Below are 20200 nucleotides of genomic sequence, written 5' to 3'. Positions count from 1 at the left end.
AAAACTGTGTATTATCAGACTAGTGCTGCTGTACAGATTTGGGTTTTGTTGACTCTTTATTATGATACGATTTATAGCAACTGTGGAAAATAATAGTTTTATAAGATGCATTGAAATGCGAGAAACTGTGATTCCAAATCAATACAGGGAAAATTAATTTAAACAGTGGTTTAAAGCCTTTTTCCTTTTCATAATGAAACAATTAAAAAAAATATTTGACACTCTGCTACGAATTAACTGTACTTGTGTCAGGCTTACATGATGTTCAGACATCAGATGGAGACACCGAGACACAAGAACAAACTGAACAGCAGAACCTTATCACAATAGCAGCATTAAATGTGAAATGGTGAGGAGAAAAAGAGATCCATTCATCTTCTCAACACCGTTATCCAAGTCAAGGATGGGGGGACGCTGGAGGCTCAGTGCCTCACACTCATAAACCATGCCCTTCTGTCTCTCTGCAGAAATGTTTGCGCTTTAACCCTGACGCGACCGTGTGGAAGGCGAAGCAGCAGGTCCTGTGCTCCCTGACTGAATCTCTCAGAGACGTGCTGAACTACGGCCTCTTCCAGCCGGCCACCGATGGCCACGACGCCAAGTTCCTGGAGGAGGAGAGGCTCCTCAAAGAGTACCCACAATCCTTTGAGAAAGGAGTGCCCTACCTGGAGGTATGTACAAACATTTTTTAATATTGGATATAATTACATCGTATGTAAAAGTGCTTCTAAGTCTTCGCTCTCCAATCATGTTTCTAGTTTCGCTACAAGACCCGGGTCTACAAACAGACGAACCTGGATGAGAAACAACTGGCCAAGCTGCACACAAAGGTATTGGCTTCTGTACAGTGCAACAAGGTTCTTTTATTTGATTAATTATTGATTCTGACTGACAATGTAGGCCGCTTTCTCTTAATTAACTTGACTTTTTGTTAAATCCTTGTATTTATTTATTCATTCATTTTGTGCATCACTGTGCAGTGCTGCAGTGCGTTTTTAACTCATACGTCCCCTACAGGCCAGTCTAAAGAAGTTCACGGACTACATCCAAACTGGCTCCGTGGAAAAGGTGGCCAAGTTTCTGGACAAAGGGCTCGACCCGAACTACCATGACTCCGACAGTGGAGGTGAGCCTCCAACCAAGACACTTTTGAACCATCTGATGATCTCACACACAAAATACTCACTCCTGTGACCTGCGATTGTAATTGAAATGTTAACTCCTTTACAAAGAAAAAAGATACCTATAAACATAGTAAAAACGTCACAGGATATACTTTTTTCATTTAAATTGGTTTGGTGCATGAATTAAAAAACATATCTCATTACTTTATTAACAATATTGATTAATGTTTTAGAATGGGCTTTTTTGTACAGCAACTTTGTTGATCTTTCACATTGTAATCTCAGTTGTCATTCACAGCTTGGCCTGCTCTTGTCCAGTCAATCTGTCACCCCATTTGCGCAACACAGTATGTCCATCAGAGTGTAATCTGCAATGTGGCAAATGTACACCAGGTGGCAGCAGCACGCCTTTAAAATCTCAAAAATGCAATCATTTGCACTCTTCAATGAATTCTTGATTTATTTATTTGTTTTTTGATGTGAACAAATTTCAGGATGGTAGTGTAACCGAGTGTCTTCAACAGCTAAAATAAAATGGCACCGAGTTGTCAGCAATGTTGCCACAATGTTCCAACTTTAGTTCAAGTTCAGTTTGAGCTGTATTGTAATTCCATGTTAGACAGTACATCATTAAACAAAACAACGTTTCTCCGGAACCTAGTTCTACATGTAACATTTAAACAAAGTTACGTACTGTGCAACAGAGAAACCGGCTACATGAACTGCAAACAGGGGACACGGGCTCTGCAAGAGTAACATCCAATAAAACATGCAGACAACAAAGAAGACAGACAGCTCTAAAAAAACATTGAAATTGGTAATTAAGGGGCAGCTTAACAATGTGCAAATACTGCCGTAATAGAAATGTAATAGAGATGTGGTGTGAACATGAGAGGTAAAATGTGCTCAGAACACGTGCTCAGCCCCTTCCAGTCTACAAATCGCAACAAAAGCCCATCCCATAACCCAGAACATCAGTTCAACAGCAGTGTTTTGGTCGCTGTCACATTGACTTTCTTTTCTTCTCCGCTGTATCTATAGAGACCCCCCTGACGTTGGCGGTCCAGACGGAGCAGGCTGTTGGAGAGTGCACGCGGGTCCTCGTGATGGGAGGGGCGCACATTGACTTCCGGGCCAAGGATGGCCTCACCCCTCTGCACAAGGCTGTCCGCAGCCACAGCCACACCGCACTGCTGGTACATGGACGCTCCACTGTATAAACCCAACCCATAACCCCCGTTTTATGGCAGAAACAACCCCCACACTTTTTGTTTCAGAACAGGAACAACATCCTTGGGGACCTTTCTTAACACCACACATTTTACATTTACATTTATAGCATTTATCAGATGCCCTTATCTAGAGCATCTAACAGTCAGGGACAGTCCCCCTGGAGACACTCAGGGTTAAGTGTCTTGCTCAGGTAGTAAATGGGGTTTGAACCTGGGTCTTCCGGTTCATAGGCGAGTGTGTTACCCACTAGGCTACTACCACCCATAGTGATTGTCATTGTGAAACACCGCACAGTCGTTTACATTTACAACATTTATCGGGCACCCAGGGTCAGTCCCCCTGGAGCCACTCAGGGTAAAGTGTCTTGCTCAGTAAGTGGGGTTTGAACCTGTGACTTTGTGGTCTTCTGGATTACATGAGTGTGTTACCCACCAGGCTACTACCACCCAACAGTGAACCCAACGCTAACCGCATATCACTGCAGTGACACCGGCTGCCAATCTGTTTTCCAGGCGTTGCTCTCACTGGGCGCGTCTCCGGACTATAAGGACCGGCGTGGACTGACGCCGCTATACCACACTGTGCTGACAGGGGGCGACACTTCCTGCTGCGAGACGCTGCTCTACCACAGGGCCAAGCTGGGGCTCCGAGATGAAAACGGGTGGGACGAGACCCATCAGGTACACAGTGTACTGCTTTCAGAGGAAAACAAAATGTGTCCGGGATCGGTGGTAGGTTGCTCATCATGTTTGAGGACATTTCTAAAGGTTTTAATCACCCTGTTGGAAGAACATGAGAGCGCCTGGATATGTACAGTCGTTCTGGAGCCAATGCAGCCTGAGTGATGCTGACATTAATGCAAAAAAAGGAAACCAATCAATTCGGGTTCTGCAGCGTCTGAACTATAATACAGTCTGATCAGTTATTATGATGGACACCAAATGTCCACACAAACACAGGGACCCCTTAAAAAGTACAGGGAGGAACAAAATTCATGATTTTTAAAAAGAGGTTACGTTTTGGATTATAAAAGCCTTCTAATAAATTAATAAACCTGTGTTTAATTACAGTTATTATACTGGATCCACTCTAAGATGTGAAATGTCTGTGTGTGTGGGTGCACGTTTGTGTGAGTGTATGCTCATTGTTTTTTTTCCTTTTTTTGTGTGTTCATATTCTTTTATCTCTTTTTCTCTCCATCACCCATCACCACCCCTCACCAAGCTGCTGACATAATCCTCACCACAGATGTTACCTTACGGCATCTTCATCACCAAACCCCCCCCCCCCCCCTCCTCCTCTTCATGCTCACACCTCCTTCACCCCACCACTCTGAGAGGAAGAGACAAGCAGAGTGCTAGAGGGCAGGTACTCATGCTCCATACCTTCATTCTCAGCGCTATTCCATCCATCAGAACTTCACAAGGATCGTGTGCAAATGTGTATATGTGTCGTTGTCTGATGAGTACACCGACATGGCAGCCTTCACCGATCAGCGGGGCTCTAACCATGGACATCTGATCAGTCGTCTGTGATTAGGACCCCGTAAAAGGTTGAAAAGTTGGCTGCATTAATGAGGACTCGATACCTACCTTACATTTGTTGTTTCAGTTCCTGGTCTTCGTACCACACGCCTTTTGGTTTAGTTTATGTCTATTTTTGTTCCTTTTGGTTATTTCCTTTCCTTTGCCGGCCCTTGTGCCAGGTTTTGGTTTGTTTATAATATAAAGTCCCCTTGCGACTATGTCCCGCTTCTGCGCCTCCTTCTGCCCCCAACCCAAAAACCTGACATTAAGTGTAAAGTGGAGATACACCAGGGGGACAAATTAAAGGATAAATATGAATTGATGACTAGAGAAGATTATTTACATTTATCCATTTACATTCATTGCATTTATCAGGTGCCCTTATCAAGAGTGACTTACAATCAGTAGTGACAGGGACAGTCCCCCTGGTGACGCTCAAGGTTAAGTGTCCTGCTCAGGGACTCAATGGTAGTAAGTGGGGTTTGAACTTGGGAATGTCTAACCAACTAGGCTACTACCATCCCAGGGGCTTTTGTTCCTTTTTCCTCTCTTGATGTTGCATGATGGGGCATTGACTAATGTTGGTGACTGTGCTTCTGACTGTTTCTTCCTCCATCTATGTCTCCTCTCCTCCTAAACACCTGTCCTACAGGCCTGTCAGAATGGCCACTCCCAGCACCTAGAGCACTTGCTCTTCTACGGTGCGGACTCTTCTTCCCAGAATGCCTCAGGGAACACTGCCTTGCACATCTGTGCTTTATACAATAAGGTAGTAGGAAAAGCAGTCAACAGTTGGAAGTGTTTTCATTGGTCGAACGTAGCTGACTGTGCTATTGCGTTTCCACCATTCAGGAGAGCTGTGCCCGCATCCTACTGTACAGGGGCGCCAAAAAGGACATGAAGAACAACAGCGGGCAAACCCCATTCCAGGTACCGAGATTCCGAAAATTGTTCCATAAAAGGTACTTTTATTTATGTGTGTGTGTGTGTGTGTGTGTGTGTGAGAGAGAGAGAGAGAGAGAGAGAGAGAGAGACAAGGAGATAGTGTGGTCTCAGGTGAGCTGTATGCCTGAAGCACTTCACAGTTATATCCACATTGCCAGCTGAGACTGTGTGTGTGTGTGTGTGTGTGGGAAGTACAGACATGTGTAGAGTCAGAAAACACCCACATAAATCATACTGTTTCAAATTTTCAGGTGGCAGTAATGTCTGGCCATTTTGAACTTGGGGAGATCATTAAAAGCCACAGGGAGACGGATGTGGGTAGGTCTTCTCTCTACGATGATTGTGTATGTATGTTTGTATTTTTATTTTCGTTCTGGAGATGGCAAGGCTCATGATAAAGAAATCCTGCAGTATTTTAGACTTTTCACACTGTTGCATGATATTTTCTTCCTGGAAGTTCCCTTCCTGGAGTCGCCAAAGTACGCCCCACAGAGGCGGGAGAGCGCCCGCACCCTGAGTGTCCCACATCCCCACCCGTTCCTGCGTGCCAACAGCGACAACAGCATGAACCTCCCAGACTGGATGGCCTTTCCCAACGCCGCCAGCTCCAACATTGTATCGGTGCAGGTACGGTGGTTGCTGAAAGGTTCCTCTGCGGAAGATAAGATGAATAAATAAAAATAAATCATAAATGACAGGTATCCTTCAAAGTGTCTAACCCCTAATAACACAGCACAGCACACGGTGACACAACAAAATGTGTCCTGTACATTTAACCCATCACCATGTGTGCAGCCGTGAAAGGCGCCCGGGGAGCAGTGTGTGGTGACAGTACCTTAATCAAGAGGACCTCAGTGGCACCTTGGCAACCCTTTGGTTACGAGTATGCTGCCTCACCTCCTAGGCCACAACTGCCATTGCAATTTAATTCTTAACTTACACTGCCAGTCAAAAGTTTGGACGTTCCTACTCTGTGGCGATTATGGAGACTAAGATGGAGCCGTTTTCAAGAATCCAATGCAAGAAACATATTTTGTTGTATACAGTACAGGCCAAAAGTTTGGACACGCCTTCTCATTCAATGTGTTTTCTTTATTTTCATGACCATTTACATTAGTAGATTCTCACTGAAGGCATCAAAATTATGAATGAACACATGTGGAGTTATGTACTTAACAAAAAAGGTGAAATAAGTGAAAACATGTTTTATATTCTAGTTTCTTTGCTCTGATTACGGCTTTACACCCTCTTGGCATTCTCTCGATGAGCTTCAAGAGGTCGTCACCTGAAATGCTTTTCCAACAGTCTTGAAGGAGTTCCCAGAGGTGTTTAGCACTTGTTGGGGTCCAGCTCACCCCAAACCACCTGGATTGGGTTCAGGTCTGGTGACTGGTGAGGCCAGGTCTCCACTTTTTGTTAAGTACATAACTCCACATGTGTTCATTCATAGTTTTGATGCCTTCAGGGAGAATCTACTAATGTAAATGGTCATGAAGATAAAGACAAAAAATTGAATGAGACGGTGCGTCTACACTTTTGGCCTGTACTGTATGTAAGTCGCTTTGGATAAGGGCATCTGCCAAATGCCGTAAATGTAAATGTATATTAGTATGTATTTTTTCCTTTTATGATATTCTTTGCACTATATCCCATCTGCACTTTGTGTCTCATCTTGCTTTGTTAAATATCAGCTTCTCTTCAGAGGATCAGTGTTTCTACCCTCTAAATAGTCTTGAATCTTGAATTTCATGGGGTGTAAGCACAAATGTCGCTCTCGGCAAGATTCAGCCGAGTTGCGCTGCACGGCGCCACGCAGACCTGTAGATGCCAGTGAAGTTCAGTCATGACGTAGCCGGGTCATGATGCAAATTAATCACGATGTGGTTTTTGTTGGCTGGAAGATGCTGATGAAGCCCGATTTTGTATTCCGATTTGTCTTGTTAATTGCGGCGTGTGGATTTCAGGGCTATAAGCAGGGCACCCTGCGGAGCTCCAGCAGCCCCCGCGGGGCCCGCACCCGCTCACCGTCACGGGGGAGAGCCGGGGACCGAGACGAGCGCAGCCGGCAGACACGCGGCAGACAGGGGTGAGAAGGACTCCATTAAAGTTTCAAGCGTTTGGTGTATACAAGTGTGTTTCTGTGTAACTTTATTTGTGTGTGTGTGTGTGTGTGTGTGTGTGTGTTGACCCTCAGGGGCTCCATCAGCAGCCAGGGCACGACTGGAGGTGGCCAGCGCCGGCGGCTCTACAGTGCCGTTCCGGGTCGGGTGTTCGTGGCCACACGGTCACACTCTGCCCAAAATGACAGAGAAATAAGCTTCAACAAGGGAGACAAAGTCAAAGGTGTGTGTGTGTGTGTGTGTGTGTGTACTGCTTTAGACATGTGAACCTTTACTGGTCTCCGGATTCGACTACAATTATCAATACCTCAAATATCGAAGCATGACGATGCATCCCATCCGTTTTCCTACATTATTTCACATTATGTTTTCAAACACATCAGTGAGATGAGAGTAAAGGCCTCGTTCACACGGACGTCCGAGCCAGGCGTTCTTCCAGGTGAGCGTGGACTGAACACCAGGGCCTTTTCTGCTCACCGGAGCGAATGAAAGCGTCCACGCGGGCGTTCAGCCCTCAAAGCCACAGTCACTACACTATCGGCACTGCTGTGTACGCCGCCACCAAGCAACGTCATGATATAATCAGTTTTGTTCTGCGCTGCATCGATGCAGAATCCGCATCTGCATCGCGACGCATCGATTTTATGATTCATTTCAACACCCCTAATGTTCGTGACCGTATGTTTCTGCATGCATGTCTCCTGAGTTGTGTAGTTAAATTAAACTTGAGGACAATTTAAAGTTTTACTTGCTTGATTTTAGAGGTTTTGTGTGTGTGTGTGTGTGTGTGTGTGTATGTCATAAACGAGTCTCGTTGGGTTTCTCTGTCAGTGCTGAGTGTGGGAGAGGGCGGATTCTGGGAGGGGACGGTGAGGGGCCGGACCGGCTGGTTCCCATCGGACTGCGTGGAGGAGGTGGCGCTGCGCAGCCTGGAGTCACGCTCAGGTGAGCTTACACACACACACACACACCAACACACACACACACATAACACAGAATACTGTAGGATGGTAGTAGCCTAGTGGGTAACACACTCGCCTATGTACCGGAAGGCCCAGGTTCAAACCCCACTTACTACCATTGTGTCCCTGAGCAAGACATTTAACCCTGAGTGTCTCCTGGGGGGGACAGTCCCTGTAACTACTGATTGTAAGTCGCTCTATATAAGGGAGTCTGGTAAATGCTGTAAATGTAAATGCAATGTACTGAATAGGCCATATAAGCGAACCCCCTCCCCCCTCTACTACGGTGTTCTTAAGGTTGCAAGACAACAGCATAAAGAATCTGATTTTTTACGCTTAGCGGAAAAAAACCCCGCAGGCTGTTCGTGTGCAAGTTCTAAAAAAGCAGCGTTCTGAACATGCTTTCAGAAGCAGCGATCTGGCAGCGTTCTGGGGGCGCCACCTAATATCTTGCCTAGGGCTCCAAATTTGTTAGTGCCAGGCCTACTGTATGCACACACACACACACACACACACACACACATTCTCCTTCTCATACTCACAGGTGTGTGTGGAGTTGTGTTGTGTCACCGGCGCAGCGTGAGTGCTGTGATGCTGAGTGTGTGTTTTCGCAGTTAGCGGCGGCGCTACGCTGGGCTTGGCTTCTATTATTAGTGCGGCGTGGAGCGACTTCGCGCGAGCGAGCGAGCGAGAGCCGCGAAGCCCTCCGTTCTGAGGCGTGCGCGGCCTGCCATGCTGCCGCGCCCGCGCTCTGGAGATGCTGACCACGCTGTGTGTGTGTGTTCCAGAGAGCCGCAGCGAGAAGGCCAAGCGCCTCTTCAGACACTACACCGTGGGCTCCTACGACAGCTTCGACGCGCCCAGGTAAGAGTTGCCGCCGCGGCGTCTCACGCACCCTGCTGGACACTTTATTACAGTAGATAGGCTTTCGTCAACCTCAGGTCCAGCATGTGTTTCGGCGCAACATCCCATCGTTGCGTTGGAGGAAGAAGAGCTGTTCCTAATAAAGTGGCCGACTGTGAACCTTTTCTAGTTTAGTGCCGGAATGTATCGTATCCCAGGCAACGTTGCTCCGTTGCTGCATTGCAACATTACGCATAGCAACATTACGCTTATGCTATATGCACAATATTTGTGGTAAATGTGGCGTTATACTGCATCGCTGTCTACACTGAATTAAACTTGAGTACAGTATATATTAGGGCTGCACGATATATCGCTATATAATATAATTATTGTTATCGCGATAATAGTATACGCAATATCTGTATCGCAAAGAGTCGCGAGTTGCTGCATACGTAATCGCATACCATATACTACTATGACAAGCCGTCGCCGCGAGGTCAGGAAAGGAGAAATCGGATCAATCATGAGGGTTTCGGAATTCCACTTTTTATTGAACGGAAGCCAGTAGGTGGCGCCAACAGCCAATACCTACTCCTCCGGCTTCCAAATAACAGGGAGGCATGTCTTCTTCTCCTCCAGCCCTACACCACTACGTCCCGGTGTAAAATTTCCCCCCTTGCTCACGCTATATTAAATCCCCATAACACACACATCCCAAACCCCAACAGAACACATTTACCCGTAACATGGTTAACTATTTGCAGTCCCGTCAGCACGTATCTCACCCGCAAGGCATGCTGGTTCCTACTCATGGCCGGCCTCCGCCGCCACATGACATATTGTATGTGAAAAACAGTATGCGAGGCGAGTAGTACGCGCAGTACTTCCGCTGTACTTCAGCACGTGCGAACTGGACACCAATACCGGGCTGGAACCGGCCAAGCTGAGCGGTGAATTCACATTCCGTATTTGAAAAACAGTACACGAGAAGTGACCTACAACTTCCAGCCGAATTCTGTAGTAGGCATTCGATGGACATTTCATTATCCCATATTCGAAATATGGTGGGAAATGGCTCTTTTCAAGTGTAAAATGTAGTTAAATGTAGACACAGCATTAATTTATGTGCCAAGCATTTGTGTGTCTAAATTTGACCAATCAGATGGGCCCTTACTATCTCTATACCCGCCTCCCAAGTTGGTGATATAATGCTATTGGCTAGACTGGACCCTGTAATGTTTACATGTTAATATTATTTTTTATTTATGGGAATGTTGACAATATGTTAGTGTTTCCACTACATACCAATTTATTTGAGGTCTGAACACTTTGTTTAATAGTATTTTCTTATTTCATTTTTGTTTGATAAGTTATATATATGCTCTTGTTTTAAGACACTCTTGATGAGTGTATGGTTACATGTAAATAAAAAGTAATCTTTGAAAGCAATTCATATTGTGTTGGCAGGTCTATGGTAACAGCAAACCAGAAATCAGAATATCTGCTGAGGGTTTTAAGTCATTCATAATGTTTTGAAGTCTAAATATTTGCAACTTCCTTGACATTGTTTCTTTTTAGCCAAATTAGATTTAATTAGATCAGATTAATATATATTACATGTTTATTTTAGAATGATCATTACATATTTAAATGTTTTTTAAATAGCTAATAATAATTATTATTATAATTTAAAAAGCATTTCTCTAGGGAAATGTTATATCGCAACAAATGTCGTTATCACAATATTCAACAACAATATCGCATGTTTTCCATATATTGTGCAGCACTAGTATATATTGTATTATGCTGCATTGCAGTACACACTGCATCACATGCTTCCACACTGGGAAAGGCACTTGTACTTATACGTTCACCATTCGCACCCACCCTGTGGCGGTTATGGATACCAATATGGAGCCATTTTGAAGAATCCAATGCGAGAAACATATTTAGCATTTGTTGTATCAGGAGAAAGTGAAGTATGTTTAATGAATCTGTTTTTTCAGAGTCGCCTCTTTTTACCTTCATGGCTGCTTTGTTAACTATTGACATCATCAAAATCCGCATTATGAGATGCACATTAACACGAGTGAATAATAAGAAAGTGTTCAACATGAACCTTCAGGACTGTTGGATAGTTTTTCTTTGTGATTAATTGCACATCACCCGGTGCACACAACAACAACAACAACAACAACAACAACATTTATTTCTTATATAGCCCATAATCACATACAGTATGTCTCAATGGGCTTTGACATGCCCTACAGTTGACACCCCCCACACTTGACCCTTCTGCACACAAGGAAAAACTCCACAAACAAAAAAACGAGAAGAAAAAAAGAAAGGAAGAAACGTTGGGAAGGAGTGATACAGAGAGGGACCCCTTTCCAGGGTAGAGTGAGCCTGCAAATTGTGTCAGTGCAGGGTTGGGGATGATTTGTCCAATAAGAATAAATAAATAAAAGTCCTACAGTTGTAGGGTTGGAGAAGTCCAGAGTGTAGTCCAGTGTCGTCGTCTACATTACGATGCTACGATTGTCCATTATGATGTTACTGGTCCATTTGAAGGTCCCTGAAGCTAGTTGTTACGGTGGTGACTCTCTGGTTTGTTTCAAGTTGACACAACAAAATGTGTCCTCTGCATTTAACCCCGCACCACCCTTGGTGAGCGGTGGGCAGCCACGAAAGGCTCCCGGTGAGCAGTGTGTGGGGACAGACCTCAGTGCAACCTTGGTGGTTTGGGATTTGAACCTTTTGATTATGTGTCCGGTTCCTTACCTGCTAGACCACCACTGCAATGAAAAAAGGGACGTGGTCAAGAGAAGCCAAGAGTGTGAAATGCTGCAAACACAGCAAAAGCTCCACGCCTTTTGCCTTGTTCTGTTCGTTTTTTTGTTTATTACATAACTGACATATTATTTCATAGTCCTATGTCTCCAATTGTGTTCTATAATGTAAAATATGGCAGACCCATAAGTGAATAGGAGTGTCCAAACTTTTAACTGGTTGAGTAGATCAAACCTTTTATCCCTTGAAGCCCCCCGTCTGTGTCCAGAATAAGACAGTAACCCCCCCCATTCCTTCCCACATACACTGTTTCACACTGCAGGGTATATTACAGCCGTAATCTGTAGTTAGACCCGACCTGACCTGACTGTTATGCCGTGTGGCGCATTTAAATAAATGACAGTCACACAGTGGCAGTGTATTTACTGCGCCATTTCCATACAGCCATGACCCCATGAGCTCTTGCAATGTTCAACTTTTAAAAGCCCGGCCACACGTGCTAGACTAAGCGGGAAAGGAAATGTGCGGGTTTAAAATATTATAGCCAGATGCTTGCCTCTGATTCACCCCCTCAGCATCTCTCTGGCGATAATTCAAACGCATCACCTGACAACGGTGGCCGAGAAATGAAAATGAAGTGATTATTAAAAAGACAGAAATGAAATTGAAGTGATTGTGAAATACTGCAGCACAGCCCACACAACAAAATTCGAACCGGCAACCTTCCGTTTAGGGGTCCATTTCCTTAACCGCTAGGCCAACCGCTGCCCAACTACCTTTTAATAAAACCAATTTACAAGTGGTGAAGCCTACAGAAAGGATAGGTACTATAGACCAGAAGTTCGTGCTTGCTGACCGATCATTTACTGTGCGAGCTCGAGCTGACCCGACTAAACTGATTAGTACGAACCCGACTCAACACGTCTTGGGCCAAGATTAACAGTTCTAGTCTATGTAACAGTGGTTATACACTGAGGTGCCACTGAGGTGCCACTGAGCAAAGCACCGTCCCCACACACTGCTCCCCGGGCGCCTGTCATGGCTGTCCACTGCTCACCAAGGGTGATGGGTTAAATGCAGAGGACAAATTTCACTGTGTGCTGTGCTGCTGTGTATCACAAGTGACAATCACTTCACTTCACATACAGGATTATACAGGGTTGGGATATTGGGATTTTATACAGTAAATGTTTACTGATATAAGTTTGGTAACCTCAGCACAGTCACAGACCCCAGGTTGGGAACCATTGTTGTAGATGATGGTAAACTGTGTTACACGTGATGTCATGTTGTTACTGCCAAGCGCTGCACTGCAGCACATGGTGGTTAGGCCAGTCTGGGCGGGATTGGCCGAACTAGTTGAGGATTATGGGAATGTAGCTGCTGTCCTACTTGGGTGGGCTGCTGTTTCTACAGAGGTTTCAGATGACCTCTGACTTGGGGTGATTGTGCATTGTGAGGCATTTGTGTGTGTGTGTTTTCCTTTACCAGATCCATGAAAGATCTGATGTTTTTCTGTGGGCGTGGCTTCATCACGACAAAGGATTCTCAGTTACTGGGAAACTGTAGCCGTCAGTGATGTTTGAATGGAGCCATGTATGTTGAACTCATGAAGCAGGTCTTGGAAGGGTCTGGATGTGGTCCATCAGCCATATGGTGTCCCTGTAATCCATGCTGCTAAAACACCTGCAGGCGTGAGGAACCAGGTCTCACACACACACACACACACACACACACACACACACACATGCCTGATCCATTGAAGCACATTTTAAGCCTGTTTTAGAGTTTGACCAAAATCCCGGAACAGAGGCAAGTGTGCTAAAGCTCCCTGACCATCACCGGTTGTCACCAAACACCGATATATCTTTTCATGACGGAACGTGGTTTTGGGGACGATGACAAAACTGACTGAATGTCCTCACAGATGGTTAAAAACGCTTGTTTTTGGTGTAAGGTTCTATATTAAGTGTGTATGAAATGTGTCTGTATGTGCTGGGGCTCGCTTGATACATCAGCATCACCGTCAGAATGACTGGACAGCCGATGTGTAACGTGTGTCACACTAAAAACCTCTGCACTTAGTAGGATTTGTGACATAGTAGATGTTGGATGGTGACTGTGAACCCAAAAAGTTGCACATGGAACAGTGACATGCAAGATCCGGAGAAGACGGAACGAACCGCATACAAATGTTTCTTTTTTTTTTCCCATTCCATTGATTTCGGGCCCCGATTTCCTTTTTTGCCGCAGTGTCACATTCAATAAAGACATTTTTTAGGTTCTATCTGGCATGAAGCAGGTGGACGGTGCGTTCTGACACTCATTGTCCCAATCTATCCATCCATTCAGCTTTTTTTTTTTACCCTACCCTTGTTTTTCCCTCTCCTCTCTTGCTCCGTCTTTTTACTCATCCCATTTTCTTTCACCTCCCTGCACTTTTTAATTTTCTCTCCATCTCCCCCTCTTCCCTGTGGTGTCTCCATCTGGAGGTCAGACGGTGAAGGGCACCGGAGGGAAGGAAGAGGCTGGATGGACAGAGAGGAAGATGGGTGTGTGTGAGAGAGAGAGAGAGAGAGAGAGAGAGGGAGAAGGGGGGAGGGAAGATGGGGAAAAGAGGGCGGGAAAAAACGTTAATTCCATATTGTATTGCATGAAGTGATGGCGGTCTTGCCACCCTTCAAGTTACCCAGACTCAGAACAGATGAGGTTCTAAGTGTCATCAGAGTCACCGGGCAGAGGGGGGACGAAAGGAGAATGGAGGGAAATCGTAGATATCTTCTCCCCTTTTGCCCCAATTCAGCACTTTTGGCTCACGTCCTCCTCCCCCCGTTCTGGACACTCCGGAAATGTTTGTTTCCGGGAATTTCTCAAAGGTAAGTGTTGGGGAAAAGGCCACTACGCGTCCTGCGAGTTTTAGCTCCTGAAGAATTGATCTGGAACGTTGCACTGGGAAACAGAGCGATCTGCAACACACACACACACACACACACCTTCTGCCACCATCCACACCCCCTCTCTGTGCCCCTCCCTCAGCCCCCACTTCTCATGTACGCTCATCCACAGCACCCGCAGCCGCGTAGCTTACCATGCAGGGAGAGGGAGAGAGAAAGGGAAGGAAAAGGAGGAAAAAAGGAGAGGAGAGCGGGAGCGGGGCGAGCGCGGAGAGGACGGCGGCGGCGGCGGCGTTGAGGCGCGTTGGCAGAGATGATGTGAGTGAGTTCCTGCAGCCCCACCCCCCTGCTTCCTTCTGCATGGATGTTTCTACCATCTGCATCTTCCTCCTCCTCCTCTGCCCTCTCCTCAGTCCCTCATTCATTCATGCGCTCTGCTTTGTTTACCGGCGGCGCTGAAGGAATGGACGGCGGCGGCAGGGGGAGGGGTCTGTCAAAGAGTGTGTTTCTGTGTGTGTGTGTGTGTGTGTGTGTGTGTGTGTGTTGCTGGGCACAGTCACATGTGTTATAGCAAGTTGAGATTTTATGTACGTCAGGTGGACAGAGAGCACAGAACAGGGCCCTCGCTGCTGATTGGCTGAGATTGATAATATGTACGATGTGAAGGCGAGCCGGACCAGATCACTACCATAAAGCAGAAGATCCAACAAAACACAGAGGTGGTGGGTCAAATGGCAGCAATAGCAGGAATTCTATTACGCCATTTATACATACTGTATAAACAGTGATGGGCAAATCAGCAAGGACATGAGGACCTGGGACACCCTGGAGCACAGAGTCTGTTTCTGGTGGCCATCTACAACTTGCATTGACTTTCCTTGCTGCCATATTGACAAATGACATTGCCATTACTTGTAGTCACATGTTTTTTCCAATAAACAAAAAAAATGAAGTGATGCACTGATAAATAATGATTATGAACGTACAGTGCAATCGAAAAGTATTCACAGAGCATAATTTTTTCCACATTTTATTATGGTACAGCCCCCATAATGACAACTTGGAAAAATGTATTTATTCAATTTATTAAAAATGAAAAACTGAGAAAGCTCATGTACATAAGTATTCACAGCCTTTGCTCAATACTTTGTCAATGTACCTTTGGCAGCAATTACAGCCTCCAGGCCTTTTGTATATGAGGCCACATGCTTGGCACACCGATCCTTGGCCAGTTTGGCCCATTCCTCTCAGCAGCACCTCTCAAGCTCCATCAGGTTGGATGGGAAGCATCGGTGTACAGCCATTTTAAGATCTCGCCAGAGATGTTCAAGCTGATTCAAGTCTGGGCTCCGGCTGGGCCACTCAAGGACATTCAGAGTTGTCCTGAAGCCACTCCTTTGACATCTTGGCTGTGTGCTTATGGTTGTTGTCCTGCTGAGTTCAAGAGCACTCTGGAGCAGGTCTCTTTACATTGCTGCAGTCATCTTTCCCTCGACCCTGACTAGTCTCCCAGTTCCTGCAGCCCCCCCCCACAGCATGAGGCTGCGTCCACCATGCTTCACTGTAGGGATGGTATGGGCCTGGTGATTCAAACATGACATCCAGAATTAAATATTTCAGAGAATTTAGTTTCTCATGGTCTGAGAGTCCTTCTGGTGCTTTTTGGCAATCTCCAGGCAGGCTGCCATGTGCCGTTTATTGCAGATGGTGATGGTTGCTGCAGAGATGGTTGTCCTTTTAGAAGGTTCTCCTCAGAGTGACAGAGTGACCATTGGGTTCCTGGTCAACTCCCTGACTATGGCCCTTCTCCCCTGATCACTGAGTTTAGGTGGCTCGAGTCCTAGTGGTGTTGAAATCGTTCCACCTATGGATGAAGTCCCCACTGTCCCCACTACTGGGACCTTCAAAGCAGGAGAAATATTTCTTTCTCCTGTCTCAATTTCTATCAGTTTAGTTGAGCTGGGTCAGCTCGAGCTAGTGGTCCACTGCTGTTTTTTTTCAATAAACATTGGTAATTAATCATTTAATTATTTTAATGTGTGTATGCGGGAAGGAATTGGGGTCGAGGCTCCTGGAAAAAATGTCTCTACGTCTTCGTATGGATAACAACATTCGCTCCAACGGAGATCCATAGAGGACATGCAATTCCACTTTTTGGTTTTGTTTTCTCAAGATAGTAAATTGATTTCTAGAGTTAACAACTTATTACTTTGAGAAAACAACTTGTTATCTCAACAAAACAACTTGTGACTTTGAGATCATTTCTTTTAAAACCGATTTTGCTGGTTTGAGCTAACCTGCTTGCTACATACGGCATCATGGACGAACACATTCGTTATTGCTGTAATCAGGGGCTGACACAAGCAGAAATAGCATCGCGTTTTTTAGTGAGGGAGGAGAGGACATATGGGGTTGAATCTTTTAAAATCGCCTGCACCGTTCTTAGAAAGCACTGCGTTTAGTAACGTCGTAAATGTTGGGCTCGCATGAAATGGTGAGAAAATTAAGTCATGACCTTGCGATAACATCTTGTTATCTTGAGATACCAAAAAAAAAGTGCAATTGGGAAAACCTGGGAAGCCGGAAACCCATATTAGAGAAAAGTAATCTTGCAAATGGCGCACAGCTAGCTAATTTTTCTAACAACTGAAACACAGTTTGAGGGAAAGACAGTGCTCTCTGTTCAATACCAGCTTCTCCAATCGCCATCGCACTGCCAAGACAGCATTCTGAAAGTGAAAGTGAAGGGATTGTCACTGTGAAACCTCAGCACAGCACACGATGTCACAACGAAATGTGTCCTCTGCTTGCAACCATCACCCTTGGTGAGCAGTGTGCGGCCATGACAGGCGCCAGGCAGGGAGCGGTGTATGGGGACGGTATGCCCTATTCATCTGGCACAGAAAACAAGTAATTATGGGGCAGTGGTGGCCTAGCGGTTAAGGAAGCGGCCCCGTAATCAGAAGGTTGCCGGTTCGAATCCCGATCCGCACACACTGCTGCCCCGGGCGCCTGTCATGGCCGCCCATTGCTCACTCAGGGTGATGGGTTAACACAACGAAAACACTTAATAAATGTCAGAAGTCAATATAGTAGTGGTAGTAGCCTAGAGTGTAACACACTTGCCTTATGAACCAGAAGACCCAGGTTCAAACCCCACTTACTGCCATCATGTCCCTGAGCAAGACACTTAACCCTGAGTGTCTCCAGGGGGGGACTGTCCCTGTAACTACTGATTGTAAGTCGCTCTGGATAAGGGCATCTGGTAAATGCTCTAAATGTAAAATATCTGGGAAAACTGTAACATGTAAGGAATGTTGCTTTATATGCTAATATATAGCGCATCGTTCCTTACATGTTATATAGTATATATACTATACTACGCTACAGTGTTCAGTAGTAGCGGTGAAGTACTTATTGTACACTTTGTGTGCATTTTGGCACACTGGCAACAATGCGACAAGGACTTGATTAAGAAGCTTCCGCTGCGCGCCCTGTCACATGTGATTGCGAAATATCTGGCCCCAAAGCCGCAGCTTTCCGTATACGGAACACCTGCTGTCGGTGGGAATTGGGAGACAGATTAGGACTGGATGGGGTCCAGGGGTTGCTCCCATGCCAGAATGAAGTCAGGAATATTGTGGTTGGCCCACGTGTGCACGAGAACAGGAAAGAGTTCGGAATGCTCCCTTCCCGCACCGTTCCACTCATCCCTGCGCGGGAATCACGCACACCGAGTTTATAATGACATAATGGCCGCTCTCGCCGCGCGCCGCTGAAGAGCACTACAGCGGGGCAGGAGTGTCGTCATCTGTCCGATGCACTTCCCAAGATTTTTATTTTATGAATGGGGAAGAGCGGCTCTCGCAGTGTCCCCGCCGTCCGTCTCGCAAAGGACCCTAGGAAGCGAGGTGGGACAGTGTGCGCATGTGTGCATGCACACAGCCCATTCACCCCCCACATTCAAATCCAGATAGGTGCAAGAAATAATTATGGAATTCCGTGGAGATATCCAAGTGAGTTTAAACCTGAACTCTTATCACGCCGTAAAATGAAGTGCTGCTTTTTGGAGATTGCGTCTAATTGCTGTCCCTGGTTTTCTTGAAATTCTTCACTTTAGTCTCTGTCGCAGTTTACACGCTCTCTCCCTCTCCCCCCCTCTCTCTCCCTCTCCCCCTCTCTCTGCCTCTCTCTCTCTGTCTTAAGTATGATGGGGCTGGGAGAGCTAGGCCCTCACTCTCCATCCCTCAATCTCTCTCTCCTGCTCTCTCCCACTCTCTCTCTCTCTCTCTCTCTCTCTCTCTCTGGCTGGGAGAGCCAGACCCTTGCTCTCCATCTCTCCGTCTCTCTCTCTCTCTCTCTCTCTTAAGTATGATGGGGCTGGGAGAGCCAGACCCTCGCTCTCAGTCTCTCTCTCTCTCTCCCCCCTCTCTCTCTGTCTTAAGTATGATGGGGCTGGGAGAGCCAGGCCCTCGCTCTCAGTCTCTCTCTCTCTCTCCCCCCTCTCTCTCTCTCTCTCTCTCTCTCTCTCTGTCTTAAGTATGATGGGGCTGGGAGAGCCAGACCCTCGCTCTCAGTCTCTCTCTCTCTCTCCCCCCTCTCTCTCTCTCTCTCTCTCTCTCTGTCTTAAGTATGATGGGGCTGGGAGAGCCAGGCCCTCGCTCTCCATCCCTCCATCTCTCTCTCTCCTCCTCTCCTCCCCTCGCCCGGCGCATCGCGCTCGCCGCCGTCCTCTCGCTGGAAGAGGAGGAGGAGGAGGAGGAGGAGGAGGGGGGGGGGGAAATGGCGATGGGGGGATGCGGAGAGGAGGATCTCTCTCTCTCCCTCTCCCTCTCTTCTTCCTGGCCGTCACTAGGCCCCGTGAACAGGAGCGTCTGGTTTATATACAGGTACGGTGCGCTTTTTTTTTTTTTTTTTTGGTTCCGTCTGCCTCGCCGCTCCGGCGTCGGCCGGAGGAGAGACGGAGGGATGCTGAATGGATGGAGGGAGGGGAGAGAGTGATGCGTGGACGTGGCTGGAAACCTGCAGCGATTTAGAGCAACTGACAGATCGACAGACCGGGGGACGTGTTGCTGTGTGTGTGTGTGTGTGTGTGTGTGTGTGTGTGTGTGTGTGAGGCGGAGAGAGAGAGAGCGGAACATGCAGCGCCAGGCGCTTTAGCCGCTGTAGCATCTCCTGTGGCTTGGCGGATGAGCGTGCGAATTTCTCGCCCCCCCCACTCCCCTCTCTCTCTCTCCACGGCTGTATGCAGCGTCTGCCGTGGGCTGACAGCCACTGTACAGTCACGGCTGACGATCGCTGCTTTTATGACAGCGAGCATGCTAACACAGTGTGTGTGTGTGTGTGTGTGTGTGTGTGTGTGTGTGTGTGTGTGTGTGTTCTAGTCTGTTAGCCAGGGTTGAATGAGAGGGAAAATTATTAAACATGTACCGGTACCACCACTGTTCCTCTCTATCTGCATTACTGTGCATGTGTGTGTGTGTGTGTGTGTGTGTGTGTGTGATACTTTGCATGTTCTCCAGCGTCATGTGTTGTGCAGCCTGTGCTTGCGCACATGTGTAAGTGGGTGTGTCAGGGGAGGCGTGTGTGCCACATCAGGCTGTGAGAGTGTGTGTGTGTGTGTGTGTGTTTGATATTAGCTGTGTAGTGTAGTGTGTGCATCCTGTGTGCCCCAGAAGGTGGGTGCTGTGGACAGCAGCCACTTTAGGCGTGGAGAAGGAGGAGGAGGAGGAGGAAGGCACAGAGTATGAAGATGAGGTG

The 20200-nt window shown here is 46.6% G+C and overlaps 1 protein-coding gene across 4 annotated transcripts in view; it reads left to right on the top strand.

Annotated features, from left to right (window-relative positions):
- The window catches only part of shank1 (SH3 and multiple ankyrin repeat domains 1), a 74234-nt gene that overhangs the window by 31318 nt on the left and 22716 nt on the right, over positions 1-20200 (top strand). For all 4 annotated transcript variants that reach the window (XM_028985705.1, XM_028985708.1, XM_028985707.1 and 1 more), the window contains exons 3-15: positions 468-671; positions 759-830; positions 1018-1126; positions 2166-2320; positions 2870-3037; positions 4536-4652; positions 4736-4813; positions 5080-5146; positions 5286-5455; positions 6793-6914; positions 7023-7171; positions 7780-7893; positions 8699-8774. In XM_028985705.1, coding sequence (XP_028841538.1) covers positions 468-671; positions 759-830; positions 1018-1126; positions 2166-2320; positions 2870-3037; positions 4536-4652; positions 4736-4813; positions 5080-5146; positions 5286-5455; positions 6793-6914; positions 7023-7171; positions 7780-7893; positions 8699-8774 — 1601 coding nt within the window. The remainder of the gene's footprint in view (positions 1-467; positions 672-758; positions 831-1017; positions 1127-2165; positions 2321-2869; positions 3038-4535; positions 4653-4735; positions 4814-5079; positions 5147-5285; positions 5456-6792; positions 6915-7022; positions 7172-7779; positions 7894-8698; positions 8775-20200) is intronic.

This window comes from Denticeps clupeoides, chromosome 7 (genome assembly GCF_900700375.1).
Source record: "Denticeps clupeoides chromosome 7, fDenClu1.1, whole genome shotgun sequence".
Lineage (NCBI taxonomy): Eukaryota > Metazoa > Chordata > Actinopteri > Clupeiformes > Denticipitidae > Denticeps > Denticeps clupeoides.
The sequence above is the reverse complement of the archived record's forward strand: the minus strand, read 5'-3'. Positions and strand labels throughout refer to the sequence as shown.